The 16162-nt window shown below is 46.8% G+C and overlaps 1 protein-coding gene across 4 annotated transcripts in view; it reads right to left on the bottom strand.

Annotated features, from left to right (window-relative positions):
• UTRN (utrophin) overlaps positions 1-16162 on the bottom strand; it is a 764396-nt gene that overhangs the window by 102568 nt on the left and 645666 nt on the right. For all 4 annotated transcript variants that reach the window (XM_088474412.1, XM_088474409.1, XM_088474411.1 and 1 more), the window contains 2 exons: positions 11557-11618; positions 7660-7734 (listed from right to left, as the gene is read on the bottom strand). In XM_088474412.1, coding sequence (XP_088330538.1) covers positions 7660-7734; positions 11557-11618 — 137 coding nt within the window. The remainder of the gene's footprint in view (positions 1-7659; positions 7735-11556; positions 11619-16162) is intronic.

The following is a 16162-nucleotide window of genomic DNA, read 5'->3' as shown; positions in this document are numbered from 1 at the left end:
GTCAACAGGACCCAATTTGGAACCCAGAACGGACGTCCCTTGTTGAGGTGGGTCATCTGTAACCACCACGCAAGGGACAGGCGAACCTCCGGGGTGAGCACAATCGTCTGGGACTTCAGAGACTGAGGCAGCCCATTCCACTTGGACAGGATCAGGTGCTGCAGAGGTCTGGAGTGAAACTGGGCGTATTCCACCATGTCGAACACCGACACCATGGAGCCCAGTAACCTCATCGCCGAGTGTAAGGACACCCGGCGGCTGTGCAGACAACTGCGCACCCTTGACTGTAAAGCAGAGATCTTGTCCTCCATCACGAAGATCCTTTGCTGTCCCGAGTCCAATAAGGCTCCAAGATGCAGAATCCTCCGAGACGGGATTAGAGTGGACTTCTGCCAGTTGATTAGCCAGCCGTGCCGTTGCAGCAGTGCAATGGTCAGGTCCAAGTGGCGTAACAGGAGCTCTGGAGATCCTGCCACCAATAACAGGTCGTCCAAATACGGCAACATGCGGACTCCCTGCAGCCGCAGAGAAGCCGCCATGACCGCCATCACCTTGGTGAAAACACGTGGTGCTGTCGCCAGGCCAAAAGGTAACGCCTGAAACTGGAAGTGGTCGCTGCGGATTGCAAACCTGAGGAACTGTTGATGGCGCAAAAGAATAGGGACATGCAGGTAAGCGTCCTGTATGTCCAATGACACCATGTAGTCCCCAGGTTCCAGCGCCAGAATGATGGACCGTAGGGTCTCCATCCGAAACTTCGGGACCCGCAAAGACTTGTTGAGTGCTTTGAGGTTGAGAATCGGACGATATGACCCATTGGGTTTCTGTACCAAAAATAGATTTGAATAGAAACCCTGGCCCCTCTGGGAGAATGGAACAGGCACTATAACTCCAGCCTGGAGCATAGTGTGCAATACCTTCCGCAGCTCCGTAGCCTTGTTCCGGTCTGATGGTAGACCCGTGGTGAAGATCGAGCCGGGGGTCTGTGCCGGAAGGAGAGGGCGTATCCGTGGGAAACCACCTCCAGAACCCAAGTGTCTGTCGTAGTGGTCGACCAACACTGGGCGAACTGTAGCAGGCGGCCTCCCACCCTGGGATCCCCCAAAGGGAGGCCCGGACCGTCAGGCCGCAGGCTTGTCATCTGGCTTGGGGGCCGGACGTCTGGTACTCCATGCCTGCTTCCGGGGCTTGGCCGATTTCTTAGGACCAGCCTGTCGAGGAAACGACTGTGGTTTGGGCCTGCCCTGGGCCCTAGATGACCGAAAGGACGATGGTCCAGAACCAGAAGGAGCAGCGGCCGACGGGAGACAAGCCGATTTGGCTGCCGCCAGCGTGGCCACAATCTTATCCAGATCCGGACCGAAGAGAACTTCTCCGGTAAATGGCAACGCCTCCAGACCCTTTTTGGAATCTGCGTCCGCCTTCCAGGATCGCAGCCACAAGGTGCGACGAGCAGCTACCGCTGCTGAGGAAATCCTAGACACCAGAGTACTAATGTCTAGGGCTGCCTCGTTGATGTAGGTGGCCGAATCACGGAGATTGCCAATCAACTCCGCCTGTTCGGCCGGACAGTCGGAATCAAAAGAAGCCTCTAATGAATCCGCCCAGCGCTCCATCGCTCTGGCAACCCAGCAAATGGCCATAGCCGGCCGTGCTGCCCCCCCGCAAGGGAATAAGCGGACTTCAGGCAGATTTCCACCTTGCGGTCCGTAGCATCCTTAAGGGAGGACATGGATGGCATCGGCAATGTGGCACTACGGACAAGACGGGTCACGTGAGAATCCACCTGTGGAGGGGATTCCCACTTTGCAAAATAATTATCCGCGAATAAGCCACCGCCAGGCGTCTCTGCGGCTGGTATCTTTTGCCAGGCTGTTTCCACGCCTCCTCTAAATGGTCCACCAACTGACCCGAAAGAGGAAAGACTGTGGCATTGCCCTTCACATCCTTGAAAAAGGCATACTTAGATTTAGCTGCTGGGGGAACTTCGTCCTCAATCACCAAGGCTGTGCGGACCGCCCGAATAAGTCCAGGAATATATACTTTGGACTTAGCATCAGCGTCCTTAGTATGGAGAGGTTCCTGATCGTAAGGATCCAGAATCTCCCCATCATCAGACGTCCCCTCGTCATCCTCATAAGGAGTCGACAGAGACGCCACCGGCCGTTTATGCGGCCGCATCACAGACTCCCCTTGCAACACATCCGACAAGTGCTGTACAGAACTCGTCAGGGAGTTAACCCACGCTGGCTCCTGAGAAACCGGGAGCGGGGAAATAGGGAGACTGTGGGGTACCACCAATTGTCGTGGGAAACCCTGCATGGGTGACGACACCACTGACTGCTGGGATAAACCCATCGGTGTAAACGCGGGCTGCAGAGCTAACTGGCCCACTAAGGCTGTAAGCGCCTGAGCGAAACAAGCCCAGGGCGGCTCCTGTACCGGTGCTGTAACCGTAAGAGGCCGCGCCATGGACAAACACTGCCGGCAAAGGCCCTCCGCACTACCTTCCCCCTCCGCTAACGGTACTTTACACGTAGTACACTGTAGCCAGAGGGGAAAATCACTTTCGGACATGATGGCACCACGTATGTGACCTCTCTCACCAATTATAACTTAAATAGGCGAGAGACCACCCTGCAGCACCGCACCGCAAGGGCTTAGCAGAAAGAACAGGGACAGTAATAAAGCTGACAGTTTAGAGAAAAGTTACAGGCAGCAGCGCTAGCACAGTCACATACAATGCAAAGAAAATCAATTCCTGCACTAACAGCGCTGATCACTCAACTACGCAGACACAGGGCCTGGTAGGACACAGCGCTGCATACACAGACCTGACCACAGCGGAGGAGAGGTATGCGGGGGGACGCAGACCACGATGCTTCCGTCCAGCGCTTCCAGCAGCGTTCACCATGCGTTCTGGAGAAGATGGCCGCCGAGGAGCAGAGAGGAGGCTGGCCTGGGGGAGGAGCGCTGCCACAGGACCAGTCGGCAGCGTGCAGAGAGGGCTGTGTGCAGCGGGGGAGGCGTCGGCTGTGAGACAGGGAAGGCGCGCTCCCCTGGCATGCATTTAACCCCTGGGACGCCGCAGCGCTACCGCTCTGCTGCGGTCCGCTGTCCCAGGGGGTAGTGGAAAGCGCAGGTTGGTCGCCTGGCTCCACGCTGCAGCCAGTCCCCAGGGAGCCCCCTGCCTGGGGACTTAGGACCATGTGACCAGCGGGGACCCACCGCGGGACCCCGCTGCTTACCTTTGTCCCCCTTGGATCCGGCCATGGTCCGGAACATCTGGGGTCACCGCTAGCTGTGACCCCAGATGCTCACCAGCATCCCCGGATCGGTCCCGGCGTTCTGGTACCGGCGGGGGTGTAGGGAAGACAGCATGGACATCAGGACTGACTGTCCATGCTGTACATCCAGATGTGCAGCCACAGCTGCACTGAAGAAAGCTTCAGGGGCTCTTCTAGCCCCCACTCCGACAGGTGCACCCGACGCCGGCCGGGCACCAAACTAAACTGAGGTGCCTTGGCTCGGGGGCGGGGTATAGGAGGGGGACCCTAGTGCATCCTGGGAGGCTGAAAAGCTTAACTCTATGGTGCCCAGCGACTGACGTCACACCTATACCCCAAGGTATCCTGTGGATACCCTATGGACCCTGAAGTAGAAAGAAGCAATTTGGAGGTCCCTGTACAAACTGGCTCTATTTTACCTGAGTTGCCCCCCCTCCAGTGTGTACTCCGAAAGAGTGTTTAGTGCAGCCGGGAACCTTGTCAGCGAAAGGCGTAGGAGGTTGCTTCCACAAAATGTGGAGATGATGTTCATAAAATGAATTATCAACTCTTCCAGGGAGACCAGCCTCCAGAACGTACAGAGGGACCTGTGGTTGTGGATTCCAGCGGGGACGAACTAATACTCTGTGAGAATGAGGATGTACACACTGAAGAGGGTGAGGAATCGGTGGATGAGGAGGATGAGGATGACATCTTGCCTCCGTAGAGCCAGTTTGTGCAGGGACAGATTAATTGCCAGCTTGTTTTGTGGGGGCCCAAACGAACCAATCATTTCAGCCACAGTTGTGTGGCAGACCCTGGCGCTGAAATGATTGGTTTGTTAAAGTGTGCATGTCCTGTTTATACAACATAAGGGTGGGTGGGAGGGCCCAAGGACAATTCCATCTTGCACCTCTTTTTTTTCTTTGCATTATGTACAGTTTGGGGCCTAGTTTTTCAAACTGCCATCCTGTCTGCCACTGCAGTATCACGCCTAGATGGGTCACGTGTTTGTGCCGCCCACTCGTGTCGCTTAGCATAGTCATCCAGCTACCTCGGTGCAACCTTTTGGACATAAAAACACTATTGTGAGGTGTGAGGTGTTCAGAATAGACTGGAAATGAGTGGAAATTAAGGTTATTGAGGTTAATAATAGCATAGGAGCAGAAAAACCTACAAATTCTGTGATTTTAGCTGTTTTTGTGCATTTTTTAAAAAAAATACAGATCCAAAACACAAAACCCAGAACCCAAAACACGGAAGGGTGGTTTTGGCAAAACCAATCCAGATCCAAAACACGAAGAAAGATCCAGATCCAAAACCAAAACACAAAACACGAAAAGTGGCCGGTGCACACCCCTAGATACAAGTGTCTCACATCAAATTAATCAGCGCAGTCTCGTGGTGCAGTTTTGTGGTATCACAATAGTATATGAGAACAACTCTGTGGTTGTGGCAAATTTTTAGGTTTAGTTTTATTTACTCTGTAACAATGTCACAGTAATTTTAAAATACATCCTATCATCACTGTACAATAATAGATATTGGCTGGAACACCATTATCATACGCAAAGAGTTTTAAAACTCGTTGAGTATGATAACACTCATTGATAAATGAGCCCCTATGTCCCTATACAGGGATGGTTTAAGAGAGGAAGGTGAGGAAGAGGGCCTGTGGTGTGCACTCCAATGGTGGATCCCCCCTGGATCTGGTAAGGTCTCTATGTGGGCTTCCCTCTATCCATGGTGCAGTCATTGGGTAGACTTTTGCACTGTACCAGAGTCTGCTGGGCATGCGCAGGTCTTCGGGAAAATGGCTTTGGCGCCATTTTCTCAGTGATTTCAGTGAGGAAAGTATAGTCTATTATAGATACGCCCATGTTCCTATAAAACCTATGTATTTCTGTAACTCTACTGACAAACTTTAATGTAATTCTAGAGACAAACTTTATTGTGACTGGACCAAAATGGTGAACAATTGTTATGGATCAAAAACAATTCCTAAAAACAAACAACCTGCTGGCTGTAAGGTGCGTGTGACTATGGTGAGAGAATATTTTCTTTTCACTCTCAGGGGGAATTCAATTGTCTGCAAACTCCACCAACTGTAGATGGAACAACGTGGGGAGTGCCGGCAATATCACCAATTGGTGCGTGACACCAATATCCCCAATTTTCATCTGCACTTCATAGAGCTGCACAGGAACATGAGCGTAATTCGTGGGAATGTGCAAAGCCAAACAATGCGACCACACATCACCAAAAATGTAGTTATCTTCTTCATCTCCTACTATTCTGCGTGATAACAGTTTTAAAGTACGGTAGTAAAGGTTAAAACAGCCTGTAACCCACCATATTATCAGAATATTAATATAAGCACAAATTATTTCAGAAGATTGTTCTAGTCTTATGAGTTACAGTGATCTATTTACTAGTCACTGTAGGTCTACATGTTACAGGGCAAGCAATGTGAGCAGAAGAAATGAGGCTCTGGTTATAGTTTTGCCATAAACAGTAATTTAACGAACTTAAAATATTTAATTTGGCAAGATTGCGATAAAAAATGGAATTGCTTTAATATTGATATAAATAATTTTTTCATTAGGCAATAGTTATAAAATATATTATAAATATTCATTACACTGTTATTTCAGTTACAATATTGCTGACATTTTATATACAAATATTAGCAAAAAAAACATTTCTATTGTTGTGAAATTTAGTGATAAATAAAATTTTTTTTGTGTATTTTATTTTTCAAAAATGGTCATAATAGACCTAGAGGATTTATTTTGTTGATCTATTGTCTAAACAATATTTCATAATTTATTAAATTATATCAAACATGTATCTATTCTACAGTGAATCTAATAGGTACCTGCTATGAAAGTCTCTGCTCTTTAGAGGCAGGACACATAGGGCCTGATTCAGAGCCGTTCGCTATTTGCGGTCGTTCGTTCTAAAACAAGGGGTGGCTATTCAAATGATCAGTTCGCAAATTGCAGTCTGTTCACACCTCTAAGTCTGAATGAGCGAGCAAAACATACGCTCGTTTATTTGTTAAAAACGCCCCCTGGCCGCACGTACCATACGTCATGTCCGCTATTTATTAGATTAATCGAGTACATCGACCAGCGTATGAACTGCTCGCTATTCTTGTGGTTGGTTTTTTCTACCACAATCTTGCGAGCAGTTCTGGCTATAAAATAACCCAGTGACGTGGTCAATGACGCTGCTGTATTAATTATGCACACCCATAAAACGCCCGTTTTGACCTTTAAGCACGCCTGCGTTCGGATCTCCACTCCCCATTTTCAAGCACCTTCCCCTGTTACCACCCACATACGCCTCATTCTGTCACTCAAAATAGCAGGCATTCGCTATATTGCGAGCACATGAATTTCGGCCGCACTGACTGGTTCGCGCATGCGTATAACGATCCGTACGCATGCGCAGATGTGCGAACATCGCTCGGAACGAGCGTACTGCCGCTAGCGAGTGGCTCTGAATGAGGGCCATAGTTCTTTACATATGCCTGGTCCTTATTATTATTATCTACAGGGAATATTACAAAGCTACAGTATAAACAATACAAAATAAAAATAAATATTCAAACAGACAGTACAGGAAAAACAAAGAGTGAGGTAATTATACCACGTGTGAGTTACAGCAATAAACAGTAGCACTCAATGACCCAGTGCCCTGAGAAGGTGGACTACACTGGAGACAAGGATAGTGCAGGGTGAGAACCAAGAGGGTGGAAGAGCCTGTTTGTGAGAACTTATAGTCTATGGGCCTTATCACCTTCTTTCTCATTTGCCTGAAGTCAGCGGGTTTGAAATCACCTAACTAAATAACAGTCTTTTTGATTCCTCTCAGTTCCTTAGTTTACAACTGTACTTGGCTATGCAGTAAATTTACTTACCCTGTGGTGAGTTACCTGATAATTTTCTCTTAGATAATTGGCTTTATCGATGTAGAAGCTCTGACACAGCTGCAGTGGCAGCTTTCCCTACACTATTATCTTAAGGCCAGCAGAACTACAACATGTAGTGTAACTATAGGGTGAACAAGTGAAATACATAATCATTCTGGAGGAAACTGAAGTTCGTTCTACATGCTGTTTTCCTCTGTGATTTCCGCAGCTAGATAGTGAGTATTTACTTTGCCCACATAAATGAACCCAATTCACTGTAGTTACAAAAACAATGTTATAAAATAAAAGCGGTCAAGGGACACTAGTATTTACATTTTATCATAATTTTCAGGTTTAAGTTTTGGACCATCATTTGTTATACAGTAAGTTCTATATTATGTATACACAATTCATGACACTAGCAGCCACATCAGACAGGTTTAGTACAGTACAGGTAACAGAAAGTACGCTACTTACAGCACAAGGTCTTCTGAAGTCTCCTTATTTTCATAGCAGTGCGGTAAGCTGAAAACCTCACGTTGTTTAAGTCACCTAGAAAAAGTGAAAAAAATGACTCAAATATAATATCATGATGTAATTGCCTACTAAAGTTATAGTTTAATTATTTGATAATGGGGCAGATGTATGAAGCTCTGGAAAGTGATAAAGTGCAGATTGATAAACGACCAGCCAATCAGCTCTCAACTGTCATTTTTGAAACAGCCTGTAACATGACAGTTGGGAGCTGAGTGGCTGGTCGTTTATCACTCTCCACTTTATCACTTTCCAGAGCTTCATACATCTGCCCCAATATGTGTAATAGCATGCAACATCTCTCCAACCTTCCTTATGAAATTCTGCTCTAAAAACTTTTGTCAATTGACTCAGGACCCCACACAGTTCACATTTTCCAGGTCACCCAGCAGGTACACAGGTGTATTCCTTATGGTGCATACACACGGTCAAATTTGTCAGATCGTTGTTACCATTGAACGATAACGATGAACAATTTCATCAGCGATTTCATGAACAGTGAACGATTTCTGACAGTATTAAAATGAATGAAATCATCCAAATCTGTCTGCAAACACAGTCGATGTCAGATATTGTTATCTGACATGCGGGAATGCGCACCGTTGGTCGATGTCAGTGATATGAATATCTGAACGATTTTTAGAATCGTTATCATTCATATCTTTAACAAAATCTGACCGTGTGTATGCTGCATTACTCACCGACACATTTTAAAAGATCCACTAGATAAAGTGAAGATTATGTCCCCCTGATTGAACAAGTGAAGATTATGTCACCCTGCTTCCTCAGTGGTATTAACAAGATTTGTAACAAGTGAAGATTATGTCCTAGGGGAACATAATCTTCACTTAATCTGATCCATAGGTGGAGGTAATTATCTCACTTGTGACTCTGGGCCTGATTCAGACCCGGTCGCAAGCGTTGAGCGCTCGCAACCGGGTCAATGTTTGCCCACTGGGCATGCGCACGACGAAGCCGGCTCCGTCGTTCACATACGCGAGATCCGGCTAGCGACGGGTGCTCCGTCGCTCTGGGTCTCGCACCAAAGGGGGCGAGATGTCGATGGTGATTTGGTAGGCATGGCCGGGGGGTGGCTTCACAAACGCAGGCGTTCCCAAGCGAACGCCTGCCGTTTGTGGAAGGCCCCACTGACATCACCATCAGTGGCAGAGCTTCCGGCTCTATTAGAGCCAGAAGCTCTCTGGGGCTTGCGGCCATGATACCCTACCACAAGGGTCTCGTCGCAAGCCTGATGACCATCGCGACCATCAACCTGGCCGCTCCAAAAAAAAAAAAAAAAAAACGCCCTGATTCAGACGAGCGTCCGTCTCTGAATCAGGACCGAGTATGAGAACCTGTGCCCTAACAATTTTTATTATCCAGGAAATGCGAGGAAAATTCTTAGAGGGATTATTTATCACATACTGCATGGTTTAAGTATGATAGTAATGCTGATAATCGCAAAGCAAATTTTAAAATTTTCGCTTGCAATTATTATCCTTCTCTCATTATCCCGGCAAAAGGGCTATGCATGCGTCAGTGGGGCCAACCAGGGCCGGATAAACAATCGAGCGGGTGGAGCAACCAGAGATAGTGATTTTTTTTTTCCTGGCACCACCCTGATCATCCACCTACTGGCTGCCTGGGCTGAAGCATCGCCCATTTACACAGAACTACCTCACCTAAACCCCCCCTTCCCCGGCCATCGAAATAACTGCTACTCCTGGGGCTGTCCGAAGCTCCACCCCCAAATCACCTGACGCACTGCCCCCGCAGATCGTTCGAAGCTCCACCACCGGCCTGGGACTGTCAGTGAAACAAGGAGGCGGAAAGGTATACTAGTGCGATCTCGGCTGTCACTCATTGGGACAGACGGGCCCCGGCAGTAACCTTCACAGCACACTGCACAGCAGACTGCAGGACTCTCAGTCAGCTCTTCCAGGGAGCAATGAATGGGATAGGAAGGAGTAGTCAGCGTTTAGCAAAATGAGGAGCGGACATATCGACGTGTAAGAACAGCTCAAGGGACCAGTAAGAGGAGAGTGTGTGTAAAGAGTGAGAGTCCATGTGAGAAGGTGAGCAGAAATAGTGCTTGTTGGTTTGTCTAGTCCTGGGGGTGCAGGGAGAACTGGAACCTCACTGGAGAATCCAGTGAGTGTCTTTTATCTATGTATTTTTTTAAATTAAAATACTGCCCATTTAAGCATTATTCCTGTTTGAAGTACCTTGTGAGTGTTATGCTGGGAACACACTATGCAACATCCTACCTCCAAAACGACTCTTTCCACCCGGTACAAATTGCTCTGCTCTTGGACTTCCCACCTAATTAATGATTGCAGACACCTGTGTTGAACTAGTTAATAGATGAGACAGGTGATTCAGCACAGGTGTCTGCAATCATCAATTAAGAAGGAAGTCTAGGAGCAGAGCAATTTTTACAGGATGGGAGGGGTCATGTTGGAGGGTCTGCGATATGCAGGGGCGCTAAAAGGAGGGAGGGAGCAGGGACTAATTATCTGGGTTTGTTGGAGGGGCCCGGGTCCAATGCTGCCTCTCCTTCCTCTTTCCTCTCAGCTGTAACTGCTATGTGCTGGGCTGCAGTGGGAGACTGATCGCTGCTGAGCAGCAGTCTCCTCTGCCTGGGGTGCGAGTGATCACACTGATTGTGTCCCCCCTTGTTTTGCACCGTGCTGAGGGTTCCCTCCCCAACGAGCAGCGCCGTAAATGTTTTTTTTCCCCTGAAGGGGCATTGTCATGCCTCCTGCATTTAGACCAACCCCCTTTACCTGGGCTGGCTCTGCATGCCCTGGCGATATGTCGTTCAGTGAATAGCATAGTGAATATGCGGGTGTGTATAACCGATATGTCTGTGAACGACATTGTTCACAAACATATCATGTCGGACCTGCAGCACAGCCATAGGTAAATCTACTTGTGTGTACAGGTGACCCACGTCTGCCTGTACGCTGGCCGCAGGAACCGCCGACACTGGCATCACAACTGGGCGAGCAAATTTAAATGCCCTCCCAGTTGTGATGTCTCCCCCCAAAAAACGTAACACTAACCCCGCTAACTTCCTCAAACCTAACCTCCCCCCGGGAGCCCGTCTAACAGGACGTGCGTCCCGGATTTACCTCGTTTGGGCACATGTCGTCCTGGATTCCGGCATCGGGATTATGATAGGCGTCGGTATTTCGACGCCTATCATAAATCCTTTGCTGGCAATCTGCAGTTGGGATTGTGATCGGAGGCCACATAACTACATCCCGCTGTCTTATATGGCGGTCACTGTAATGCACTCTGTATTACTGTATAGGGTGGTCACTGCAATGCTCTTTGCATTATATGGTGGTCACTGCAATGCTCTCTGTATTATATGGCAGTCACCGAGATGCTTTCTGTATTATAGGACGGTGACACTAGCAATGCCCTCTATGGAGTTAGCCACACCCACTGCACATGCCAGACTCCTTGTGTAGACCACACTCACACCACACCGCATCACTAGTCACACCGCTTGTCACATCCCCTGCAGATGCACAAAATATGCCAATTTAGCACGTCCCATAGAAACCTACGGGGCTGCTTTTGTGATCGAAAACGAGGGACCGCAGCAGATACTGTACTGTACTATCAATCTGTACTATATATATTGCAAACCGATATCTGCTGCAGATCCCCTACATATATTCTGGAGATGCTAGAAATTTGCATATATCCCCCCAAAACAGCTGTTTTTAAGAAAGGTTATTGGTTGTAACTCACTGCTTTCGTAATGCTGGAAAAGGGCAACAATTAGTTACTTATAATGTATTACATATATATGCAGAATCTCCTTACCGAGTGATTGGAAGAGTTCAGTCATTTTTGGGTGGTCCCAGCAAGTACTCTGTGTTTCATGACTATTAATGAATAAGTAACAGAAAAAATAAATAGTTAATGAAAGACATACATGACTGAATTTATTTCATTCTTTAAATTGTCTATATGAAGATGAAAATATTAATTCTTGCATTTTACTTTTGTGTATATTGATGTTATTTATTAAGAAAGTTTAATTATTATATACTGTATATTACTAACTTTCAGCAAATCACCAGCAGTAGACACAAACACACACACATGGTTTCTGTCATTCACAATCACTAATGTTATTGTTCTGTGTTATCAGACTAAATACAAATAACGCTGGCAGTCACAGAGTCTCATACTATACCCTTGAACAGAGCTACCGTGCACCTCCATATTGTAAGTTAAGGTAACAATGCATTCATCATTCAAGCCCTAAAGTATGGATGATGTGTTTTGTTTGACCACTATAACACTGGAATACAATAAGTTACTGGCTTGTCCTTTTAACGCCATCATGCCTGTTTCAATTGTGGATATTTGACCATGGATTTTTGTACTCCGTACTTCTTTGCATTATAAAGTATATTATTCCTACTTACAATGATATGCTGCTGTTTTTGTTCTATTTTATGCAGTTTGTCTACTTAGATTTATGTGTGTGTCTATAGCTAGCCAATAGTATTGTTTATTGATTGTAATTTACCAGAAATTCTAACAATTACATTCAAAGAGAGTCCCTGTCACTTATACATTAATATAATTACAAGTATGGCTTACAATGCCATTTAATATACAGATTTAGTTGTTTGATTTTGTTTTATTTTTTTCTTTGGTTTTTTTGAACTCTGCCCCTGCCACATGCGCCATTTCTCTCTGCAGTGTCCCGATGACAGTGGTACTGTGTCCGTGGGCTGCCTGTGCGTGACATGCATGGTAAAATTGTGCTATATTGGGAACTCTTTAAGTATCTGTTTAGACATACTATGCTACTTGTTTACATAAACATTGAAACGTTGGCAAGATCTGTCTCCTGTGATATGTCTGCAATGAGTACCGCCTGATTTACATGCTGTACAAACGTATCCCAACGTGCTTGGTTTATGCAAGGAAGGCACCTGCGTTGTTCACAATAAGTATTAGTGAGGAGTGCTGCAAGAGTGAATCATTTATATATATATATATATATATATATATATAGTGACAGGGTCAGCATAATTCCACATGAGGTAAATGTGGAATATCCATATCTCCCAGGTTTAGCAGAGCTAAGGCATTAGGATTGTGTAAATGTCCCATTCAGGTGTTGCCTCAATCAGTGCCAGACACCTGTGAGACGCTGGTTTAAGAACTGCAGAGACACTGGGGAAACTGAGCCTGACGGTGAAATAGTCGCCCAGCTTATAGGCCTGGGGGTGACTAGTGTTAGGTTCCTGTAGCTGCGAGTCCACTGAAGAAATATTGCTGTTTTGGAAGACTTTGTATGACATCTTGCCTGTGTACCTGCCTGTGGGAGCAATAAAAGCTACTGATGGATTTTATCTGGTTTATATGATTCTTGTCACAATATATATATATATGGAACAAGCACAATGTCCGGCACTCCGCTGACCTCAATATGTCAGCAGTCCCAGTGCACATCCAGAATACCCAGGTATCGTATATGCATAACAATGGATGTCACTCGGTTAAAAGATCATATAAAAAACTGTGGTAGATCAACGTTTCAGGGCGCCCTGAAATGTTGATCTACCACAGTTTGTTATATGATCTTTTATCCGAGTGACATCCATTGTTATGCATATATATTCTGTTTCTACGAGTGCCGGTCCTACTTGGAAACTATATATATATAGTTTCCAAGTAGGACCGGCACTCGTAGAAACAGAATTGATGCAGCCTCCGTGCCTTCCTTGTATTAGAAGTATAGAATGCAGTAGTAGGCGGCACTGAAGGTCTTTAGTTGCAAAAAAAGGTATATTTTATTCCGACGTTTCAGGGCATATACAGCCCTTTTTTCAAGGATACATAAGTGTATGTATCCTTGAAAAAAGGGCTGTATATGCCCTGAAACGTCGGAATAAAATTTACCTTTTTTTGCAACTAAAGACCTTCAGTGACGCCTACTACTGCATTCTATATATATATATATATGTATATATATATATATATATATATATATATAGCAAAAATGTGGGTGGAGCGCTGGTTTGAATCACCACACAAATTGTAATAAAAATAAAATGTATTGTATAGTATAGTTGCATATAACAAGCGGTGTATATAAAATATATATAACAGGTGGTACAATATAGTGCTATATTCTGTTCACGCTCTACAAATAATTGTTTCCCAGATTCCTTTCTTTAGAGGATACAATAACTCAAAAATGTATCCAGATACTAACATGGCTCTGGTATGGTAAATGATCGTCCATTTGTTCTGTGCCAGTACTTTAGTTAATGATTGTCCCCAAATAATAGTCAATGTCACCGGTGTGCACTTAAACCTCAGGTGTTAAACTCGGTCCACCCGTTATGCCGTAAGTTCAGACACAATATACAGTGTAGGATAGGTGGGTCATATTGTGTACTCACTGATTGATGTCTAGCGCAGACTTGCTCTCCACCGCTCGTCAGCGGGAGTGCAAACGGGTTGTAGATCCGCTGTTCAGTATGATGTAACAGCTGAATTATACAGTGAGTAAAACAATCCTGACGGAGTCACCGGTGTCTCTAGTGAGTACACCGCTCAGTGTTTTAAATTCCTCCGTCCTGCCTGATTCGGAGTGCAATGATAGGTGGATCTGTATGCGTAGTGATCTGGAGAGCTAGAGCAGATAAATATCTCCGTCCTTGACGTATTTCTCCGGTATGATCCATACATTCTGAAGAAACCGTGGCTGCCACTCCCGGAGCAACGCTTCAAGAGCGCTGTGTGACAATTAAATTGATAGTCATTAAGATAGAGCAATATAAGTAAACATATAAGCTGTGGCCAAAGACTTTTGCACATTAGTGTATACTATATATATATATATATATATATATATATATATGTTACGAGCCGCCGCGGCTCGTCTGTCATGGGTCCCAGTCGTTGCTAGGCGACTGGGACATCACTGTGCTTCTGGCTGGTGGCTCCCCACCATGTCACTAGGCAACCAGGACGCCTGGTGACCATGGGGGGTTGTGGGTCAATCAGGGGAGACGTGCAGCGCTCCAGCTGCACAATATTGTTCATCTAGGGGGGCTTATCTGTGCTGGCCTCCTGATTGGCTCCTGTTCTCTTTACCTTGCAGTCAGCCCTGTCTGACCCTGCCGGTTATAGCTCTTGCTTGTTGCCTGTGTTCCTCTACCCATCAGAAGTCCTGTTGGGTCCAGTACCTGCATCCCGAGTAGCTGGCTTGCTACACCCCGATTTGTATCCTGCGTAGCTGGCCTGTTATGATCCAGATTCATATCCTGCATTCCTGGTTCTGCCATCCTCCAGCTGGAATCCTGAGTAGCTGGCCTTCTACACCCCGATGCGTACCCTGCGTTGCTGGTTTGCTATCCTCCAGCAAGAATCCTGAGTAGCTGGCCTGTTACAATCCAGATTCATATCCTGCATTGCTGGTTTGCCATCCTCCAGCTAGAATCCCGAGTAGCTGGCCTACTACACCGAGAATCATATCCAGCACCACTGGTCTTGCTAACTCCAGCTAGTATTCTACATGCGACACCGTGCCTGCCTCATTTCCTGTCTCTGTGCTAGTACTGAGTGACCCAGCCAGGGGGCTGCGACCTGCCCATTGGATGCTGCAAAGTCCATACTTCCTTGCGAGGGTCACTGGCGAAAACCACAGGCGGATTAGACTACGCACCTCTGGTCTGGGTCTCCGCCAACACACATTTCTTTTATGAACAGTCACGTTTCACCAAGGGCATCAAGCAGGAATACTTCAATAATTTGGACTGCTGACAAAAACCAGTATCTAAACTGTGAAGCTTAGAACATAAATGGTTAAGCACAAAGTAGGTTTTGAAATTCCAAAAGTAAAGACCAAGGCCCTCATTCACAGCCGTACGCTCTGAGCAGAGCGCACGCTCTGCATGAGGGCCGGGCTCCATTTTCATGGAGCGTCCTCCTGGACGCTCGTATAGCTGTGGGTCACCACCCACAGGCTATACGAGCGTGCATTTTGATGGCCGCGATGGTCGTGACCATCGCGACCATCGAAATTGCGAACCGGAGCCTGCGGTTGAGGTTTTCAACCGCAAGCTCCGGAGTGATTTTGGCTCTATCAGAGCCAAAATCACTCCCACTGACATCACTAGTGATGTCAGTGGGCCGGCTTCTGACGGGAGGCGTTCCCGTGGGAACGCCCCCGTCAGGGAGGCACGCCCCCGGCACGCCCCCGGCACCAAAGGGGGCGTGCTGTCAATCAACATTGACAGCACGCCCCCTTTGATCGGACACAACGAGCGAAGGAAAGTCCTTCGCTCGTCGTGTCTGGCGCATGCGCACGACGGAGCTCCCTCCGTCGTGCGCATGCTCAGTGCAGACCATCGACCCACTTGCGAGCGGACAGCCGCTCGCGAGTGGGTCTGAATCA

Source organism: Taudactylus pleione, unplaced genomic scaffold, assembly GCF_031769625.1.
Source record: "Taudactylus pleione unplaced genomic scaffold, aTauple2 ptg000154l, whole genome shotgun sequence".
NCBI classification, from domain to species: domain Eukaryota; kingdom Metazoa; phylum Chordata; class Amphibia; order Anura; family Myobatrachidae; genus Taudactylus; species Taudactylus pleione.
This window is presented reverse-complemented; position numbering and strand designations above follow the sequence as displayed.